This window comes from Megascapheus bottae, chromosome 1, assembly GCF_031878675.1.
Source record: "Megascapheus bottae isolate mThoBot1 chromosome 1, mThoBot2.hap1, whole genome shotgun sequence".
NCBI lineage: Eukaryota > Metazoa > Chordata > Mammalia > Rodentia > Geomyidae > Megascapheus > Megascapheus bottae.
Window position 1 is genome coordinate 54,475,741 of NC_143509.1, and position 20,925 is coordinate 54,496,665.

General features: G+C 43.9%; 1 protein-coding gene across 2 annotated transcripts in view; it reads right to left on the reverse strand.

Moving 5' to 3' along the window:
• Window positions 1-1,007: 1,007 nt before the first annotated feature.
• Rubcn (rubicon autophagy regulator) overlaps window positions 1,008-20,925 on the reverse strand; it is a 61,053-nt gene continuing 41,135 nt past the window's right edge. For both annotated transcript variants that reach the window (XM_090344669.1, XM_090344661.1), the window contains exons 12-21: window positions 18,896-18,970; window positions 14,786-14,846; window positions 13,914-14,046; window positions 13,184-13,329; window positions 8,874-8,938; window positions 8,216-8,454; window positions 7,525-7,586; window positions 6,939-7,092; window positions 4,373-4,466; window positions 1,008-3,900 (exon numbers count right to left, since the gene is read on the reverse strand). In XM_090344669.1, the coding sequence (XP_090200795.1) occupies window positions 3,722-3,900; window positions 4,373-4,466; window positions 6,939-7,092; window positions 7,525-7,586; window positions 8,216-8,454; window positions 8,874-8,938; window positions 13,184-13,329; window positions 13,914-14,046; window positions 14,786-14,846; window positions 18,896-18,970 (1,208 nt within the window). In that variant the 3' untranslated portion in view covers window positions 1,008-3,721. The remainder of the gene's footprint in view (window positions 3,901-4,372; window positions 4,467-6,938; window positions 7,093-7,524; window positions 7,587-8,215; window positions 8,455-8,873; window positions 8,939-13,183; window positions 13,330-13,913; window positions 14,047-14,785; window positions 14,847-18,895; window positions 18,971-20,925) is intronic.

Consider the following 20,925-nt stretch of genomic DNA (forward strand, 5'->3'; position numbering starts at 1 on the left):
CCAAGCCCAGGACTGGCAAAAAATAAAAATAAAAATTTGTGTGTGTGTGTGTGTGTATGAGAGAGAGAGACAGAGACAGAGACAGAGAGAGAGAGAGAGAGACAGAGACAGAGACAGAGACAGAGAGAGAGACAGAGTTTAGGACTTAAACGCAGGGCCTGGACACTCACTGTCCCTGAGCTACAGCTAGGGCTCTACCACTTAAGCACAGCTCCACTTCTGGCTCTTTTGGTGGTTAATTGGAAATAATCTCAGGAACTGTTCTGCCCAGGCAGGCTTTGATCCCAATCCTCAGATCTCAGCCTCCTGAGTAGCTAGAATTATAGGCAGGAGCCATTGGCACCTACCTTTTAAACAATTTTTTTTTGTGGGTCATGTGGCTTGAACTCGGCCTGGGTGCTGTCCTTGAGCTCTTCAGCTCAAGGCTACCACCCCACCCCTGAGCCTAAGTGTTGTCCCTGAGCCCTTCAGCTCAAAGCTACTAGCTCCTTGACCTACCCTTGAACCAAGCCCCACTTCCTGTTTTCTAGAGGTTAATTGGAGTTAAGAGTCTCAGGTCCTTCTGTACCCGAGCTGGTTCTGAACCTTCATCCTCAGATCTCACCCTCCTGAGTAGCTAGGATTACAGGAGTGAGCCATCACACCCAGCTTAAACAATTTTTATGGGTTTCATTATTCTGTTTTCATAGGTATGTACAAAGTATTTTGATCATATTGTCACACACATATTTAATTGGGGCCAATTAAATGTAGATGGAAATATGGTGGAGACCTTTCGGTAGTTTTGCTTTCTCATAATCAAGATAGGCAGAAGAGGAGAATTTGTCATCATCCTCCTGCCTCAATTTCCCCTTCTACCTGTTTTTAACATGAGGTAATAAGTACCAGGATATGTATGGAAAGTACATTGCACAGTGATCTGGAGAATCTTCAGACACGCCCACTCCACAGCAGATGCTCAGCAGCACTCCTGGTCATCAAGCACACAAATAGAAGGCAGGGTTTATTTTCCTTAGTTTATTCAAGATGGTCAGGTGCATCAATGACAGCAAGTGGAAATCCGGTTCAAAAGAGATGTTTACACACATTAAACATGTCTATTTGGACTCTTGCTCTATGTTCATAAAAGCTCTAGAACCTTGGCAGAGAAAGTCAATGACTGCCACATTTAAGTGGAAGACATTTGCCTTCCACTCTTCTGTAATGTCTTGAATCTTGTCTAGACCTTGTAAGCAAATGGTTTCATTTCCCTCCCCCCACCTTTTTTTCTTTTCTTTTTGCCAGTCCTGGGGCTTTAACTCAGGGCCTAAGCACTGTCCTTGGGCTTTCTCAAGGCTAGCACCCTGTCACAGCACCACTTCCAGTTTTTTCTGTGTATATGGTACCAAGGAATCAAACCCAGGGCTTCATGCATGCTAGCGGAGCACTCTACCACTAGGCCAAACTCCTGGCCCAGTTTCTTTCCCTTTACATGCAGAAAAAGAATATTTCTTTCCTCCCTGCCACTTAGCAGGAACTCTTTTCAGTGCATTCAGAAACTTCTCCCCTCAACAGCAAAGGATTCTCAGATTCTGTTAAGTAGCAAAAAAAAAAAAAGTGCTTTCAACACATTCCCCACTCTTCCCTCTCCCTCCCACTCCCTAAGTAATAAATTAATGGAGATCTGAACAGTGATGGCAGCAGCATAGTGTCAGGGATGCTAACACATATGCAGCCTTCAGGATGGGAGGGGAGGGGTGGGAAGAGAGTGAAAGACCAGGAACATGGAAGACGGTTGAGTCCAGCTTTGATCCTATGTTGGTATGAAATGGGTAGGATCACAAGACAGTAATGTCTCTTCTCCAATGTAGTCATTTAGATGAGCTGGACTCAAAATTTAAACCAAAATTGGAATTAAAGCTCACCATTTTATTTTTGGTGGTACTAGAATTGGAACTGGGGGCTTTACATTTATTAGGTGAACATTCTTCCACTACAGCCATGACCCAGCCCTAGACCTCACCATATATATACTTATTTTTACAAACCTGAGTCTGAATCTGAGGCATACCTTAGTGAGACTTGAGTTCTGTGGGTTCATTCCCAAAGCTCCTTGAAAGGATGAAGGAGCTTCTAGTCAGCCCTTCAAAACTGGGCTGGGCCTTGGCTTTCACCATGAGCCTGGTTCTTTCAGCCTGAGTGGAGATATCAATTCCCAGGTGTTAGGCAGAACCAACATTGTGAGCCAGTTCCTATGGGCTCCCTCTTGCTCCTGCCGAGTCTTGGCTTTGGCTATTACCTCCTTATGAGAGCCCATGTCACCTCCAGCTCAGGTACTCATCTGCTTCCACCAATCATGTGCAACTTTCTATTTGGCTTCCTGGAATAGTGCCTAAGCCAGTATTTTTTCCTACTACTAATAACTACATGTATAAGAAAAAAGTTAGTTCTAGCAAAATGATGTGGGCTTTAGTATAGCCTTTGGAAAAAGCAACCCACACCAGTGTTTCACATGGAGGTTAGGGCCTTTAGCAACTTAAAGAACATCACAAACATATGGTTAGTCTTGCCTAAGGACTTTCCCGTCAAAATCATATTAAAGTATGGGGGGAAAGTGTGTTAAAGTGACACGAAAGGGATGATTCCACATACATTACTTGGTTAAAGAATTAAGTGCATAATTGGCTTAACAGCTCTTGTTATCCCAAGAAAGCAGGAATAGTCACATTGGCATCCACAAACTGTCAAATTCTCTAATACTACTACCAGCAGGAAAGATTTCCCAAAACGTTGAGAAAGGAAATGAAGGCAAGAGATCAGCCTGCATGGAAGATCCCAGCTCTGTACAGGAAGGGGTAGGAAAGACCAGAGAATGGACTGGGGCCATTCCTTCACTCAGGACCACAATGGTCAGGTCACAGGACAGAACAGTAAGCACCCCCACTAATAAGATGGAACATGGGGTTTCTGTCGTTATCTTAGGATGAGCTTGAAAGACCATAACAAGAGCAAGGCTAATCAGGAGACCATAATGCCCAAGGAGAGGCCAACAGCTACTCTGACTGGATAAAATCTCCATAAGCAACAGCTGTAGCCTCTGTTATTTTACAAATGGGTCTGGCCTGAGCCTCAGCTATGTTCTTTTGCTTTAGGCTCACCACAGTATGTGGTCTCAGCCTGTGCTTCCATCTATGCCTTCAGTATTTCAAACAGGGAAGTCAGGGCTGCCTCCTTGAGGTCTCTAATGATTCTAGGATAGTAATGATTCCACCTTTATGTTTCCTTCTGCCCCAATCTCTAAACAAGCTCCACAGAATGCCCACAGTGCAGCCCATTCTCTGCTGCTTCTCTTCAGGGAAGTCTGGGAGACAGCAAATTCCATATCCCTGTTTCAGCAGCAAAGGAAAAGGTTGGTTAAGAAAAATCTTGAAATGATAGTGAAGATGCAGCTGCCACCAGATCTCGTCCACAGGTGTCAGAAGACTTGGGTCTCTACCTGGTCCCCTGACAGAGGCACTTGAAGCTTCACTTAGAGACTATTTGTCAGTTCTCATGAGAAATGCTGGGTGCCTACAAATATCTGTCACATGGACTGGACCCATCAAAGGTTGATTCTATCTGGATGTCAGATAAGTTATTAAAAACAATAAGAATGATAATAATTTAAAAAATCCCCAAGTGGGGAAGGTCCTTGAGAGGGTGGCTCAGTTCTGCATCAGACAGAGGGCTGGCTCTGCCTTCTTCAGGTGGTCCCCAGAACAGTGGCTTCCAGGGCCAGGGCTTCAGTGGGTTCTTCTTCGTAGTCTGACATGTAGGATTCCAAGCTCTGCTTGGCCAGTAACTCCCGCCGGGCCTGTAGCCGCTCACACCGGGGACAGCTTCCAGACTTGAAACAAGCCTTATGGTAACAAGCTTTACATTCTATTCAGGTTAAAAAGGGGGGGAGGAGAGGAAGAAAGAGTGAGGGGGGGGAGAGAGAGAAAGAGAGAAACCACTGCATTATCTCAGGTGGAAGGAAGCAAGTCCATAGCCACTATCATGGCTCAGTGTTTTCCATGGTGAAAAAGAGAGATGCTCAATCAACCAATTTTTGTTTTTTTGATGGCAGGGGGATTTGAACTCAGGGCCTTGTGCTTGCTAGGCTAGCACTCTACCACTTGAGGTATACCTCGATTTGTTTTTTACTAGTTATTTTCCAGAGTCTTGCAAAGTTTCCCTCCCCTGCTCCCCAGGCTGACCTCAAACTAAAATTTTTCTCTGCTCTTAGGCTCTTGAATAGCTAAGATTACAGGTGTGAGTCACCAGTATGAGGCTCAAACCAAAGAGGGCTGTTCCTGAGTAGTCAATTAACTGTGTCCAGCCTTGCATGGCCACTCCGAGTGCTGGCCCTCACCTTCACAGGTCCTGCACTTATGGAGCTCAAAAGGAAAGATGATGTCATCCTCATTCTGACAGAACTCACAGATGAAGCCCTTGGCTTGGCAGAGCTGCAGAGGAAAGAGAGAGCAAAGTGAGGAACTGGCACAGAAGAGTAGACTCCGGGGTTAGACAAGACATAACTAGAACTATGAGTGCAATTGATGAACTTTAAGGTCTATCATAAGCCAAAACAGGTTCAGGGACCACGTTTCAAAGTAAGGAGAGGAAAAACATTCAGTATGCTTAGGAAGAGAAGGTATGTGTATCCTCTTGTATGTGGAAGTGAGGCATAAGAACACACCTGGGGATTAATGCATTTACACACAAACTGACTACAGGAAGGCACACTTAGAGGCAGAATCTGAAGACATAACTCCTTGGAACAACTACAGTACTGTTTATCAAAACCAATACCAGGAAATGGAAACTTTTTTTGGGGGGGGAGTTACAATAAAGGGGCCACAGGAATGGAGGGGAAAAAGTGTGAGCAAATGCAGTCAGTGCATTCAATGTATACAATGTATAAAATAAACAAATACAATTATTGCAGTCAATATATACTATGTAAAATATGAAAGATGCAACTTGTAGGTTGGGATAGGAGCGGGAGGATAGGGGAGAATGAAGGGAGAGGTTACATTGTCAAGAAGTATTGTACTAATAATCTGACTTACCAAATTATAATCCTTTAATACAACTACTTACTACTAATAATTTTTTTTTAAAAAAAAGGCAGAGACACAAGTCTGAGAAGCCCCAACTATCAGAGGAACTTCTCAGTGAAGAGAGAAAAAGGATGGTCACACCGAGGGCCTCCAGTCTGGGTAATGATCTTATTTCAAAACAAATGATCTTATTTCAAAACAGAAAACACTATTACTGAAGATAAAATCTGAAAACAAGAATGTTTCCCCAAAATAATACCCAGCTTCAAGCGAGATTATAATTCCCTCATCTACACACAGGATTCTCCACCTGAGTCTACTTTTTGTGTGTGTGTGTGTGTGTGTGTGTGTGTGTGTGTGTGTGTGTGTGTGTGTGTGTGTGTGTGTGTGTGTGTGTGTATATGCGGATGGCCTAGTCCTGGCCTTGACCTCAGGGCCTAGGTACTGTCTTCAGGCTAGTACTCTATGACTTTAGTGGTCAAGGCCAGCACTCTATCACTTGAGCCATAGGTCCCCTTCCAGTTTGTTTGTTTGATTGGGTTTTTGTTTTTTTTGTTTTTGTTTTTCAGTTGCACAGAATTTGAACTCTGGGCCTGGGCACTGTCCCTGAGCTCTTCAGTTCAAGGCCCACTTCTAGTTTTCTGGTGGTTAATTGGAGGTAAGAGTCTCACAGACTTTCATGCCCGGGCTTTGAACCGTGATCCTCAGATCTCAGTCTGCTGAGTAGCTAGGATTACAGGTGTGAACCACCAGCACCCAGCTTTTGTACCCTATTTTAAGCTCTAATTCCAGAACTGCCATAGGAATACAACCTGTGCAGAATCTGAGACAGGAAGATCTAAAAATCAAATTTTTGTATTTCTAGTAAGGTGAGTATATCACAAACAATAACAACTTGCCCTTGTAGAATACTCAAAGATTATAAAAATGTCACAATGAGGGTCATTTAGTCATTTCCTCTCAAACCACACAAGAGGCAAGGGCAATGAAATAATTATTATATTCAATTGAGAGACAAGACTTTAACTAAAGCACTTGAAATGCTGAGGAGGCAGCAGCATCTTGATTCTGAGGCCTGCCTGAGTTATAGAGAAGGTTATTGCTTCAGAAACATAACAAGACAAAAATTTAGATTATCTTAGAGAAGGTAAATCATTTCTTTTAGTCACAATTATTGGCAATAATAAAGCCACAACTCAGATTAGAATCCCTTTCCAGATTTGAAATGAGGATTATTTTGCCCACATGTGTGTGACAATTCTTCAGTGAAGCTTGATCAATCTTTCTCAGAGCTATCATAGGCAATGCCAGCACCAATTCCTATTCTAACACCTGTCTATTTTTGTGTTTTTAAGACAGGGCCATACTATATAGTTCAAGTTAGCTCAGCTTCCCAAGTGCTTCTTTTAAAAAAATTCTTTGCCTTAAAGTTTATTTTCTCTTCTACTAATAATGTTAAGTCACCTTGCCTATTTTTTTTTTTTTTGCCAGTCATAGGGCTTGAACTCAGGGCCTGGGCACTGTCCCTGGGATTTTTTTTCTGCTCCAGGCTAGCATTCTACCACTTGAGCCGCACCACTTTCATTTTTTCTGTGTGTGTGGTATGAAGGAATTGAACCCAGGCCTTCACGCATGCTAAGTGAGCTCTCTAGTACTAGACCAAGCTTCCAGCCTCCCAAGTGCTTCCTAATGAATTGTCTGGTTTCACTATTCACTAACCTAGGATACAACAGCCTCTAGAGCCACCCTGTCTCTAAGTTTCGACTGGAGCTAAGTTTCTAAGTTTCTGGAACTAAGTGGCAAGAACCCTGGGTCCACCTATTCCTGTATCCATAAATAAGGACTCAGTTGTATGGCAGAGTGCCATCTTCTCACCATGCAGCGCTCTACATGGGCAGCCCCTGCCCGAGTGAGTTCAGCCAGCCGGGGGCCCAGCTCCCCCTTCTTGGTTGCAATCAGATCATTTACAGAGTACAGATGGAGATCCTCCGTCAGGTGGCCAGGGACTGTGTCAAAGGAATCCAGAAGTCTACAGGAAATGAAAGCAAGGAAGTACAGGATGGAAATGAATATTTTGGATCATAGAAGCAGAAGCAATAAGAGAATGAGGGTAGGCAACACTGAGCCAGCCCAGGTATTCCAGGTATTCCCTCACACACCATGAATCTGGATGACAGACATGACATACTTATAATCCCTGAAAGATAGTAGTGGTCTTCCACAGAAAAATCAGATCTCTCCTCTAGAGAGGCCACAAATACAATTAGTGCTATGGCTTCTCATTTACCTTTTCTTTTTGACATTTCTGCAAATCCTTACTCCCCCTTCTCTCCCCTCCCTCCCCCCCTCCAACCTCCCCACCCCCACGCTTCTTCATGTAGCATTAGAGCCAGCTGCTGGGACACATCTCTGTCAGAGATGTTAGCTCAGCCTAGGACCTTGGCCTCCACACAAGACTTACTCTTTAGCCAGTCGGCATGTTTTAAACATGTTCTTCATATGATACAGCTGGACGCGCAGCAGCTGCAAAGAAAGACATGGGGAAAGGGTGGAGAAAGAGTTGACTGTTAGAAGGGCCAGTTAGTGCTTTCAGACTCTGGGTCTCAAGCACTTTACATGTCACAATCAGATCATCCTCTACTTCCAATTTAACAACTCTTTTCCCTAAGCTCCGTCCAGGGAGGATGACTCTGCCGGGCCAGTCCACTCAGTCACTCACACAGAGCTGGCAGCAGCTGAGAATTCTGGAGTTCACATTCCTACCCTATCTCTCTTCAGTACTATCTCCAGGGAAGGAAGAAAGTCTGTCTTTACCAGAATTTGAGGCTTTATGGCTGACCATACAGGTGCCTGATGAATGTAGAAAGAAAGTACCTATGAAGCTGGGATTGTAGTTCAGTGGTAGAGTGCTTGTCTAGCATAAGAGAGAGGAATAGAGAGATGGGGAGGGAAGGGGGAGGGAAAAGAAGACAGGAAGAGAAAGAGGGAGAGGGAGAGAGAGGAAGGGAAAGAAAAGTATATAGGCAGAATATGAATGATGAAATAACATGGCACAGCTTTCCTAAGATCTTAGGAAACCTTATATAAGCAGAGAAGGGGAGGAAGGGAAGAGAGGAGGAAAAGCTAAAATGCATTTTTTTCAGAGGTCTTACCCGGACTTGGTTGAGTAGTTTGACCTTCCTGTAGAGGGCACTGTTAATGTCCTGCACATTGAAAAGAGGATCATTCCCGATCTTAATGAGCAGGTCCTTGGAAAAATTGCTGATGTAGTACTTGCTGAAGTCCCACTTTCGTAGAATTCGGCTGGGGATGACCATCTGGGCATTCTCATGGCAGCACTGACAGAAGTACTTGCCCAAGTACTCACAGTACCGCAGCCTCTTGATATAATCTGGAAGAAAAACAGAAAGCCAAGGCCCAGATGTGACTTTCCCACCTATGAGGTAATGAGGCAGCTCTGCTGATCTTTCAATAGGTAGGTTTTTGGCCGCTGCCCTCTTTCCATCTCTGTGTGAGCTCCTAACACTAGAAGTAACTCATTTAGTGGGGACTGTGGTTCCTATGTCCCATCCAGAAAGCCACTGAAGAAACTAGTCTGTCAGAGCTGGTGAAGCAAAGTCTCTCAGAACCTCAATGAAATGACACAGTTTTATTCAATAATCCTGGTAATAAGCTACCAGAGACTATTCCCCTATGACTGCCCATGCTCCTGCCTAGCAGGCACAATTCCCACAATTCTGCCCTGTCATCTTCTCCTATTAGCTCTGATCGGTGTGGAGAGGATGAAGTATATTGGTAGAAAATACCCACCAGGATCAGTACGAATGCCACATCCTGCACAGCGGTAATTCTGCTTGGCCACAGCAATCTTCCTCCTAGAGAAGTCGAAGGAGAGGAACTTGCAAATAGCAGTAGCATGGGGCATTAAGGTACAAAGGATAGGACATAACAGGACTCTGGTTAAGGACAGGAGGAGAAAGGACTTCCTCTATTTTTGTTTTTAAAGAATCAGACAAGGGCCGGCAGTGTGGCCTAATGGTAGAGTGCTAGCCTAGCATGCATGAAGCCACGGGTTCAATCCTCAGTAACACATATACAGAAAAAGCCAGAAGTTGTGTTGTGGCTCAAGTGGTAGAGGGCTAGCCTTGGGAAAGCGCAAGGACAGTGCCCAGGCCCTGAGTTTAAGCCCCAGGACTGGCAAAAAAAAAAAAAAAAAAAAAGAATCCTAGATACTCAGGGGGCTGAGAGCTGAGGATCATGGTTCAGAGCTAGCCTGGGCAGGAAAGTCTGTGACCCTTTTTTTTTTTTTGCCAGTCCTGGGGCTTGAACTCAGGGCCTGAACATTGTCCTTGAGCTTTTTTCTCAAGGCTAGAGCTCTACCACTTGAGCCACAGAACCACTTCCTGTTTTTTTTTTTTCCATGTATGTGGTACCAAGAAATCCAACCTAGGTCTTCATGCATGCTAGGCAAGCACTCTTAACACTAGGCAAGACACTACTCAAAAATCTGGAAGCTGAGCTTTGGTTCAAAGTAATAGAGTGCTAACCTTGAACAAAGGAAGCTTAGAGACAGTGCCCAGCCTAAGTTCGAGCCCTAAGACTGGCACTAATGAATTAGACAAAATAAACTTTTGAGAATAAATTCAAATTGAGAATTAGAAAGTTCTGATTTAGGTTATACTGATGATTCCCCTCAATAATGAACCACATTTAAGAAAATAGAGCCAGCTGCTAGTATCTCACACCTGTAATCCTAGCTACTCAGGAAGCTGAGATCTGAAGACCATGGTTGGAAGCCAGTCCAGGGACAGGGTTCAGGCCCTGAGTTCAAGCTATACAACCAACCAAAAAAAATTTTTTAAAAGAAATGTAATGGATGAGAAACAGTAAACAGAAAAAAAAAACAACAATTGACACTAGATGAGAAAAACATATACCTTAGAAAAAAAGAAGAAAATCCAGTGAGCTCACAAATTATTGTTTGTATAAAAGCCTTATTTCTAGTTAGCAATGGAAAGAATGAAAAGATGCAAAGTAAGAATTTAAGGTCAAGAATGGATAAATCTCTTCATCTGTCTTTTCTCTCTTTTTTTTTTTGCCAGTCCTGGGACTTGAACTCAAGGCCCGTGCTCAGCCACATGAGCCACAGTGCCACTTCAGGATTTATCTGTATATGTGGTACCAAGGAATTGAACCCAAGACTTAGTGCATGCTAGGCAAGCACTCAACCACTAGGGCTATACTCCCGTCCCCTTCATCTGTCTTTTTAAAAGGTAGATAGAGGTCATTATGAATTTATTATGTACACAATTGTTAAAGTACACGAATACAGTGGTAGTACAAGTACACAGATCAGAAACTGGTCACTAAGACACAGGTGATACACACATTCTAACCATGTTTTCTGCAAGTGATGATGGGTATTAAATATTAGGCAAGAACCATCAAAGCCATGTCCTCAACTATTTGGAATGAATCCACTTTCAGCACAATCTGGCAGTTCCAGACCAAACCAGTATGCATTTGCAGGGATACCTGCACCATCCCTCTGGCACCAGGTATCTACAATGCATACTTGCTATGCTGGGGCACTGCTGCTGGCAGCTCACTGACAGGGGAAGCCCATCTCCAATCTTCACCTGATTTTAAGTGAACAGAACCGTGTGGGCAGTATAGCTGAAGGTAGAGTCGGGATAGTGAGAAGACAGCCCAAGACTCCACAGGGTGTATTGTTGGGGGCCAAGTAACGCCATTCTAATAACTTTCTGCTGAGACCTGTAGTAGGGGTAAACAAGTGGACCTCTTTATCCTGCCCACCTGTTGTGCTGATAGGCTCCTGCACCCAATATAAGGGGGGGGGAGAGAGAGGGAGGGGGAGGGGGAGGGGGAGGGGGAGGGGGAGGGGGAGGGGGAGGGGGAGGGGGGGGGGAGGGGGAGGGGGAGGGGAGGGGGAGGGGGAGGGAGGGAGAGAGAGAGAGAGAGAGAGAGAGAGAGAGAGAGAGAGAGAGAGAGAGAGAGAGATTCCTGCCTTGATGAAGCTGGGTGGCGTTTCTGTTCGTGCTCCGGAGAAGCAAGGCTGAGAGCGGGAGGACAGTGGGTCCTCTCCTCTCGCGGCTTGGACTGGTTGGGGTGTGTTTTTCCCATCCCTCCTCAAGAGGGACTGGGGATGAAGGACCCCGACATACTGGCGCCCAACGTGGGGCACGAAAGAGGCATGAAAGGGGCACAACTGTGAGTTGAGCCAAGTGAGAGATACATGGAGGAAAGACTGAAAAACCAGAGAAAACCTGAAAGGCACAAAAGACTGAACCAGGGAAACCTGAAGGGACAATGCAGGCTGAGGTCACTCACAGGAAAAAAGAAAGAGAAAGAGGAACAGAGAAAGAAAAAGAAAAAAGGTGATAAACAGGAGAAAGGGAAGCAACTACCTGCAAAAGTCAAAGAAGAAAAACCAGAGAAACCTGAAAGGAAGATAATGCAAAGAAAAAGAAAAAGGGACTGAAAGGCCAGGGAAACCTGAAGGGAAAATGCAGGCTGAAATTGCTCACAGGGAAAGAGAAAAAGACAGGGAGGAGGACAAAGTTAAACTCCTCAAAGACTGAAAAACCAGCGAATGTGTGTAAACCAGAGAATGTGTGTGTGAAAGAGATTTTAATCATTCCCAGATCACCTCCGAAGTGCAGGTCACTTCGGGCATGGTAGGGAGGAACCTCGTGGGAGTCTCTGGCCAGAGCAGTGTAAGGGTGAGGATATTTTAGAATAGAACAGAGATGGGTTCAAACCGGAACGACCGCGAATGTGTGTATGAAAGGGAACAAATGTGTGTAACGAGATTTTAGAATAGAACCGAATGGGTTCAGACTGGAACTACCATGAATGTGTGTGTGAAAGGTAAATCTAAGTTTATACGGGAGTAAACAGTTTAAGAACAGGTGAAAAGCGCAGACGAGAAAGACAATTAAGTGGTAGTGATTTAGAAATCTAGTGTTTGGGTTCAGAATAGTTGAAAACAGGCTAAAGCTTTTTAAAGTCCCTGACAAAATATAGAGACGACGTCCCTGAGTCAGCTTGAAGAAGTTACAGAAAATGGATCTTCGCCCATAACCCCCTTAAAATGAAGGGACCAGAGTCATTTTTGGACAGTAGTTTAAAACAAAAAGGGGGGGACTGGAAGACTAATTCTTCCACTGCCCTGCTATTCCCTATGACTTGTGTGAATGTTTTCTTAGTTAATGTAGGAATGTTTTCCTATTTTCTCTGTTGTAGTCAGAGCCACTCAGTATATACTAGTGCTTGTACAGGCAGAGGAGAATGCTTTCCCACTCATCAGTAAAAGACTTTGGTGTTTTCCTGCTCTTACTGCTGCGAGTATTGTCCTTGCCACTGTGGTTCCTACAGAGAATGCTTTGAATGTGAGGACTGGAGTTGTTATGTGCACAAATGACAATATTCTAACTTTGGGTGATATCTTGAATGTCTATTGCCTGCCTACAACGTCAATGCAGAAAGTGTTCATGAGACAGGCATCTGCTCCCATGGAAGTAGGTGCATCCACTCAGGTCTGATTTGCTTAAATGGACGGCTGGTAATCAAAGACTGGCAAGTCCCAGCTGTTAGCCTATCAACCTGAGACAGGAGCCAAGTAAAAAGGACTTGGTGATCCCATGACGGGTAAGAAGACTAATGAGCTTGGAGACACCTAAGACAGGCACAGCCGATCTAATATGGTAGTAGCCCCACATATCCTAAGTTTTGTCTTTTTTAAGATAAAAACGGGGGAGATGTTGGGGGCCGAGTAACGCCATTCTAATAACTTTCTGCTGAGACCTGTAGTAGGGGTAAACAAGTGGACCTCTTTATCCTGCCAACCTGTTGTGCTGATAGGCTCCCGCACCCAATATAAGGAGGGGAGTTTTAGAGAGAGATTCCTGCCTTGATGAAGCTGCGTGGCGTTTCTGTTCGTGCTCTGGAGAAGCAAGGCTGAGTGCGGGAGGACAGTGGGCCCTCTCTCGCGGCTTGGACTGGTTGGGGTGTGTTTTTTCCCTCCCTCAAGAGGGACTGGGGATGAAGGACCCCGACAGTGTATTTGTTCCCCAAGAGCACAAGCACTGGTTACTCACGTTGGGGCTGGGTGAACATTAAAGATGATTTGAGGCCGGGGTGGAGCCCATTCCAGGTTGCCACGGACTCGAATTCGCAGTTTGTAGATGTCTGCATGCTGCCCATCATCTGGCGAGATGGGCAGTGAGTCAGGAATGGGCAGGAGCTGTGGGAGGAAAGCACAGCTTGAGCTCACCTGGACACCTGGGGAAAGATAACTGCTTGACCCTTCTGGCCATGACAGAAGCATGGTTAATAGGAGACCCGTCAGAAGTACCACAGACTATGGGCTGCGGGGAATGTTGGCCTCAAATGAGAAGCATCAGAGTCCTAGGAAAGAGGGCTCGGGTTCTAAGAAGCAAATGGAAATAGAATCTAAAGGGTGGTGCACCAATTGCTGATGCTGCCCCTGAACTCACCCTAGGACTCTAGTTATACTAGGGGTCCTTACATCTTTTAGAGCCAACTGTAGAAAGAACAATTCATATCTGCAGTGTCTCAAAGAGGGCCCCAAAGTAGCACTCTCATTTCTAGGCTTAGAGAAAAAGTCAGTGAAGAAGCTATCATAACCTATTTTGACAACTGCTAGGGAACACCTCACCAAGCAAGCATTCACTTAGCCATTTATCACATCTGTAATGAGTAAGGAAGGAAACAGAGGCTCATTCCAGACTGGGACCAAGTAGGGCAGGAAAAGTAACCAGAAAGGCCCACAGCCTCCAGGGCAGAGAAAAACGCTGAGCAGCCTACCTTCTGAGGGGCATCGTGCTCTGGAACTAGCCACTCTAGCTCAGAGGCCGCTGGAAGCTGCATCCCCTCAAACTGCTTCAGGAGCCCCATGGCCACTGCCTCTGCAGATGTGGAGTGCAGGAAGCAATGGGAGCTGGAACAGAGAGCACCAATGAAAGCTAAGAATGGGAAAAAGACTGGGGCACTCTATCATCCCTCAGGGCCTGGGTACTAGATTCAGTAACTCGTCAGCTGAGGAAACACTTGTAGCACCCACATCTGTTCAGCCTCTGGATTCATTTTCAGATTCACACGTATAGTGAATACTTTTTATAGATTCAAATTTCCTTTGCTCGCATTACATGGCACTGTCAGTCAAGGATTCTGGGAATTCCTTTCTCTAACCACCATATATATATAGATAGATAGATATAGATATATATATATATATTTTTTTTGCCAGTCCTGGGCTTAAGCTCAGGGCCTGAGCACTGTCCTTGGACTTTCTCAAGGCTACAGCTCTATCACTTGAACCTCAGCACCACCTCTGGTTTTTCTCTATGTATGTGGTACTGAGGAATCAAACCCCCGTCTTCCTGCATGCTAGGCAAGCACTCTACCACTAGGCCAAACTCCCGGACCTTAACCTTCAATATTTTTACCTTAGAAATGGAGACTCTGATGCCTGTTTATGAAATCACGTGAATAAAACAGCTTTGTTGGCTGTAAAGGAAGAGCTAGTTTGGATCAATGACCTGCTGGCTTCCTTTCCCTGGGTCACCACCATGGGGCAAGACCCTCACTTGAACTTCTCACCTTTCCCATCCATATGCCAAGAACCAGGTTTGTTGCTCCATATAACCCACAGTTACTAAAGATAAAACAGAACTCACAAGGACTGGGAGGGAATGGAACACTTGCTGTTTGAGGCTGCTCTCCTCCTGATATCAGCATCTAAAGGAAACCAGAGATAAGAGGAACAGGAGATGAAAAGGGAAATGGGAAGGGAAGGAGAATGGACACTCCCAGGTATTACAAGCTATGCAGGGTAAGAAGCAGGTGAAGCTCTAAACACAACTCCTAGTTTAGTTCTATTCAAGTCACAACTAGGGAGAATTAGTGATATTACACTGCACTGAGAAAGTTATAAAAGTGGTTATAAATCCACACAGAAACACAACCTCAGCTTTGGTGTAATGCAGTGAAGGAGAAAAGGAAGCATCTTAAGGCACACAGGAACACAAACCCCAGGATCCAGGAGTGTAGCCTAGTGGTAGAGTGCTTGCCTAGCACACATGAAGCCCTGGGCTTGATTCCTTGGCACCATATATGTAGAAAAGGCCAGAAAAAATACTGTGGCTCAAGTGGTGGAGTGCTAGCGTTGAGAAAGCCCAAGGACAGTGCTCAGGTCCTGAGTTCAAGCCCCAGGACTCTCCCCCCCTCCGCCCCCAAAAAGAAAACAACAAAAAGCTAGGCAACAGTATATCAGAGTTTCATAAACTATCTGGTTTTTAATGATCATTTGAGTAAAACCATACATACATTTCCTCTTGTTCTACTCACCTTCAAAGTGTTTTTGTACATAATAGGCTCTCCAAAAATATTTCCTAAACAAATGATTAATTGGCTAAAAGCAATGAAAAGCTTTTTACAAATTTCAAGGAAAAATGAAAGAAACTCTTAAGATAGATATTCTTGAATTAGGAGCGAACCAATTTTGTTACTTTAACGAGGTTGTTAGAGAAAACACTGCACCAGGGAGAAGAGGTAGGTAGAAAAATGATAATTCATCATTTTTAAGAAATCAACTTCTATAAAAACTACAATTATGTGCCACATAATGATACTTTTGTCAATGGTGGGTCAGACATTTGACAGGGGTCCCTTAAGGGTATATATTGTCCAGTGACAGAGTCGCTATCTTACTTTGGTATAAGAGTGCCTTACATTCCTCAAAATTATCTAATGACACATTTCTCAGAATATAACCCTGTATTTAAACAAAGCATGACTATATTTAGCAGTTCTTCATCTGCACACAGAGGAAGACTTCTTTTTAAATGTTGGAGAGAAAAAAACTCTTTTAGAACCTATAATTAAATCAGCAGAGGTACAAAGAAATCAGGGGTATGTGGCAGGGGAGTGGGGACAATGCTGCTTAGGAAAGAGCCTTACGCTGGGGCACAAAAGGAGAGCAGCACCTGATACCATGAAGGACATAGCACTTGATATTAACAAGATCCCCATGCCTCTCCTGGGCCTGCACTACATTGCTACAAAAAGTTTGTTTGATTCCAGCAGATGACTAAGTTCATGTAGGTGGAGTACTAGTTGAAGATGTAGATAAATATAGAACAAGGTCTAACATAATTAAGGAATAAATAGAAAAGAGGCCGTTACTCAACTGGTTGGATTAAATATACCCTGAATAACAGCACTTGAGAAAGATGTCTAAGAATATCAACTTTCAGGAATTTAACAATTATGAAACTTTTTATTGATCCTTTGACACAAATATTTTTCTCAGACTGATTGTAAGGGCTTCTGATACTATGGCTAGAATAGGGAAATTATTATTTTATAAACAAGGAAAAATTAGAAAATGTAAAAACAAAAAAGAGCCGGGCACAGTGCCCTATAATCCTAGCTACTCAGAAGGCTGAGATCTGAGGATCGCAGTTTAAAGCCAGCCTGGGCACTAAAGTGTGTGAGACTCTTATTTATTTTTGTGGGGGGGGTCCTGGGGCTTGAACTCGGCCTGGGCACTGTCCCTGAGGTCTTCATGAGCCAAGTCCCACTTCCTATTTTCTAGTGTTTAATTGTAGATAAGAGTCTCAGGTCTTTTTGTGCCCGCTGGCTTTGAACCTTGATCCTCAGATCTCACCCTCCTGAGTAGCTAGGATTACAGGTATGAGCTACCACATCCAGCTAAGTGTCTGAGATTCTTACCTCCAATTAACCACTAGAACACTGAAAATGATGCTATGGCTTCAGAGGTACAGTGGTAGCCTTGAGCTGAAGAGCTCAGGGACAATACCCAGGCTGAGTTCAACCCCCATGACCCTCAAAAATAAACAAGAACAATGAAGTTGCCACTAGACTGGACACTGGCACTGGGATGACCAGGACAGGAGGGAAAAACTGGCATACAGCGAGGAAAAGGGTGACACTATCCAAAAAGAAATGTACTCATTACCTGACTTAGGAAACTGTTATCTCTCTGTATATCACCTTTGTAAGAACTATAAAAAATTAAAACAAAAAAAAAACCTTTGGAATCTTGGTAAAATCTGAAAAATTGTATTAAAATAACTCAGCCTAAGAAAAGTTACTGGCCATTTTCATGTTTGTTTCATCCTGTTTTTCTTCCAGCAGGTATGGTAATACCTGGGGATCTAACACCACTAAATTGCTCATTCAAAGAGAAAATAAGTTCAAATGAAGAATCTTTACTATTACTGTATAGAGACAAAAAATGTTTAAAACTAGGGTAGAAGAAGCAATGGATTACTTGCATTGTATATGTATATTATATTCAACACAGGCTACCTTAGAACATGGAGGCCATTGACACCGAGTCTGTTCTTTGATATGTGAGTTAGGTTAGATCCTTCGCTACCATCTGTGCAATAATTTTAAAAGAGGCCCTTTTCTGACAGAAAGTAAACTGATAAAACACGTGTTCTTGGGATCAGGACCTGACTCCTGTTCCAAAAAATGAAATATATATAGTAATATATAATATACATATATTACTATATGTATATAATATATATAAGTTGAATTTTAAAACTTGTCAAAACTAGAGGTCTTGAATGTTCCTCTTTATATTAGGCCAGCTCTTAATTGATTGAGTTTAAGTCCCAAATCTGCCCTTCTTTTTACTAGGTCTGTGATAGTGGAGCTGAATCCATAAACATTTCTTTGGCCCACGTGCATAGTGTTAAGCTTTGTCACCAGAGGGCACTGGAGTGACACAGAGGAGGAAGGAGGCTCTGTGGCAGCAATGACTTCCCTGGCAGCTGGCTTCCCCCAGCACTTCTGGGAGAGCTTTCAATGAATGCCAGAGGCCAAGTACCTCCCCAGGGGCTGCTTCTCTCAGTATTGCTGCATTCTGAAGCCAGACACCTCCCATGGCCTCTGAGAATGGTTTCATAGTGAAGACTGGTGGCCTGGCAGTGCCCTGTGGATGGCATCCCACGATGGTATCTCAGACAGCTCTCTCTGAAGTTTTAGAACTTCTCTACTGTCTAGAGAGCTAGGAGATCTGCATCTTAGACCTGGGCCTCTTTTATATTTGTTCCTTCTCTAGTCCCAGGGAGACTGACTGACATCAGTATCTGCCCTTCAGAAAAGTTGTTTTTTTTATTCCTTATGACCCAATCTTCTATAATCTCAAACATGCATTATGGTTCCTTTTTTTTTTTTTTTTTCCAGTACTGATGTTTGCTACCACTTGATCCATGGCCCTCCACTCCTTTTTTTTTTTGGTTGGTCACGCGGCAGCTTGAACTTTGTGGCCTGGGCACTGTCCCTGAGCTCTTCAGCTCAAGGCTACCACCCTACCCCTAGAGCCACAGCGCCACTTCCGGTTTTCCAGTGGTTAATTGGAGATAAGAGTCTCATGGACTTTAGTGCTTAACTCAGCCTCCTGACGAGTTAGGACCACGGGGCACCCATTAGAACTGAATTTCTTTATCCGCCTATTCTTTCCTCAATGTCCATTACCTGCATCTGCCACAAAAATACTTCACCTAAAATGACCACTATAGGAAGGATCAGCAAGGATAAACAATATGAGAGCTGCTGGAGTCCTATGAGGGATATCTGAATAAATCGTGACTGGCTTCTTGTTCGGGTTTAACTCTGGGTTTCCCAGTAGGTTCTCCAGACCAGGTAGTCTCAAACTTGACAGAAACCACACAACTAAATACATACAAAAGCTTGTGCAAACACTTACACACATGCATGTATAAGCACTTCATACTTTCAACACAGGCTACCTGAGAACATGGAGGCCATTGACACCGAGAGTCCGTTCTTTGATATGTGAGTAAGGTTAGATCCTTTGCTACCATCTGTCCAATAATAATTTTAAAAGGGGCCCTTTAGTTTTCTGATAAAGTAAACTGATAAAACATGTGTTCTTGGGATCAGGACCTGACTCCTGCTCCAAAAGATGAAATGGCATTTAGGAACTTACCATAACTTAGAAGATAGTTACTGCTACTTCCTAAAACCAGTGTATCCTCAAGGACCTCCTAAGACACTATGTGGGGATATTTTTACTGTTGGGTGGAGACTAGGACTGGACGAGAGCGCTGTTGGTACTACTGTTGTACTACTACACCCATCTAGTGGATGCGGTGAGAAAGGATCCTAAAGATTTTACAGGACCCAGAGGTTGAGAAAACATCTTTAAGGCTGCTATTCTGCACCCAACCAGGGAATTGTCCACTGAACATCTCTTGGGGTTCACCACACTGCAGCAACAGTTTCCAAGAATGCACTTCACGACTCCCACCAGGCAGCTTCTTCTAAACTAACTAGCTTCCCCTGACTGCCTGTTTCCACGAGCAACATGACATTTAGTCAAGTGCACTGTCCCACACCTAATAAGACAGCAAGCTGTGAATTTACCTTATTATTACACTTGAAATTCTGCAGTAGATCCTGACCAGAGGAAGGAACCCTCTTATTTTATTTGGAGATCAAGTCAATCACAGACTGACATGATAATAAATACTTACTTGGCTTTTGAATCTAGTTCCTAGCGGAGAACTCCCTAAACCTCTGGATTTTTCTGAATGATAGAAATGTCTTTTACATTTAATTTTTCATAAGGAGTCCCTTCAATCAAATCTAAGTATGTACTAATGAAGTAACTTTTTTTTGCTTAGTCCAGTTTGGAGACAGAATCTGGCCTTCCATTCAGGCTTCTCCTCAGCCTTCCTAGTGCTGGGATTACTCGTATGAACCACCATGCCTGGCTTGAAGTGATTAATTGGCTCTCCAAAAGTTTCAGGACAAGCTTTAGGCACCAGTGGTTCACCCCTGCAATTCTAGCTACTCAGGAGGTTAAGAGCTAGATGAGGATCATGGTTTGATGTCAACACAGACAGAAAAATCTGTGAAACTCTTCCCTCTAATTAACTACTAAAATGCAGGAGGTAGAGCTGAGGCTCAAGTGACAGAGAACAAGCCTTGAGCAAAAAAACTCAGGGAGAGCACCCAGGCCCTAGGTTGAGGCCCTAGGACCAGCACAATAAAAAGAAAAAAGCTGGCCGGGAGTTTGGCCTAGTGGTAGAGTGCTTGCCTAGCATGCACAAAGACTCAGGTTCGATTCCTTGGTACCACATACTTAGAAAAAGCCGGAAGTGGTGCTGAGGCTCGAGTGGTCGAGCTCTAGCCTTGAGAAAAATCCAAGGCTAGTGCTCAGCCCCTGAGCTTAAGCCCAGGACTGGCAAAAAAAAAAAAAAAGAAAAGAAAAAAGCTTCAGGATAGGAGCTGGCCACTATAATAAGCCACAGGACTTCATCCCTCTGTCAGTCCAGACAGGGAGAAGGATTGAAGATTGAGTTTAATTACTAATGGCCAAACATTTATTCATGCCCATATTATGAAACCACAACAAAAATCCTTGTAACACCTGGTACTTGTGGCTCATACTTGTAATCCTAGGTACTGAGAGGCTGAGGTCTAAAGTTTTTGGTTGAAAGCCAGTTCGGCTTTCCAACCAGGCAGGAAAGTTTGTAAGACTCTTAGGGCCAATTAACCACCAAAAAGCAGGAAATGGAACTGTGGCTCAAGTGGGTGAGTGCCAGCCATGGGCAAAAAAGCAGGCAAATAATCAATGTGGTGTATCAACTCCACAGAGTTTCCTATGCTGACTCTTTAGGACTTTGTTCTAGGTACCTCCTCATGAGGCTGTTTATTTGTATCTTTTATATAAACCATAATCATTAAGTACAGTGACTAAGTTCTGTGAATCATTCTCAAAAATTTTCTAGCCTGGGTGGAGGCAAGTCATGGG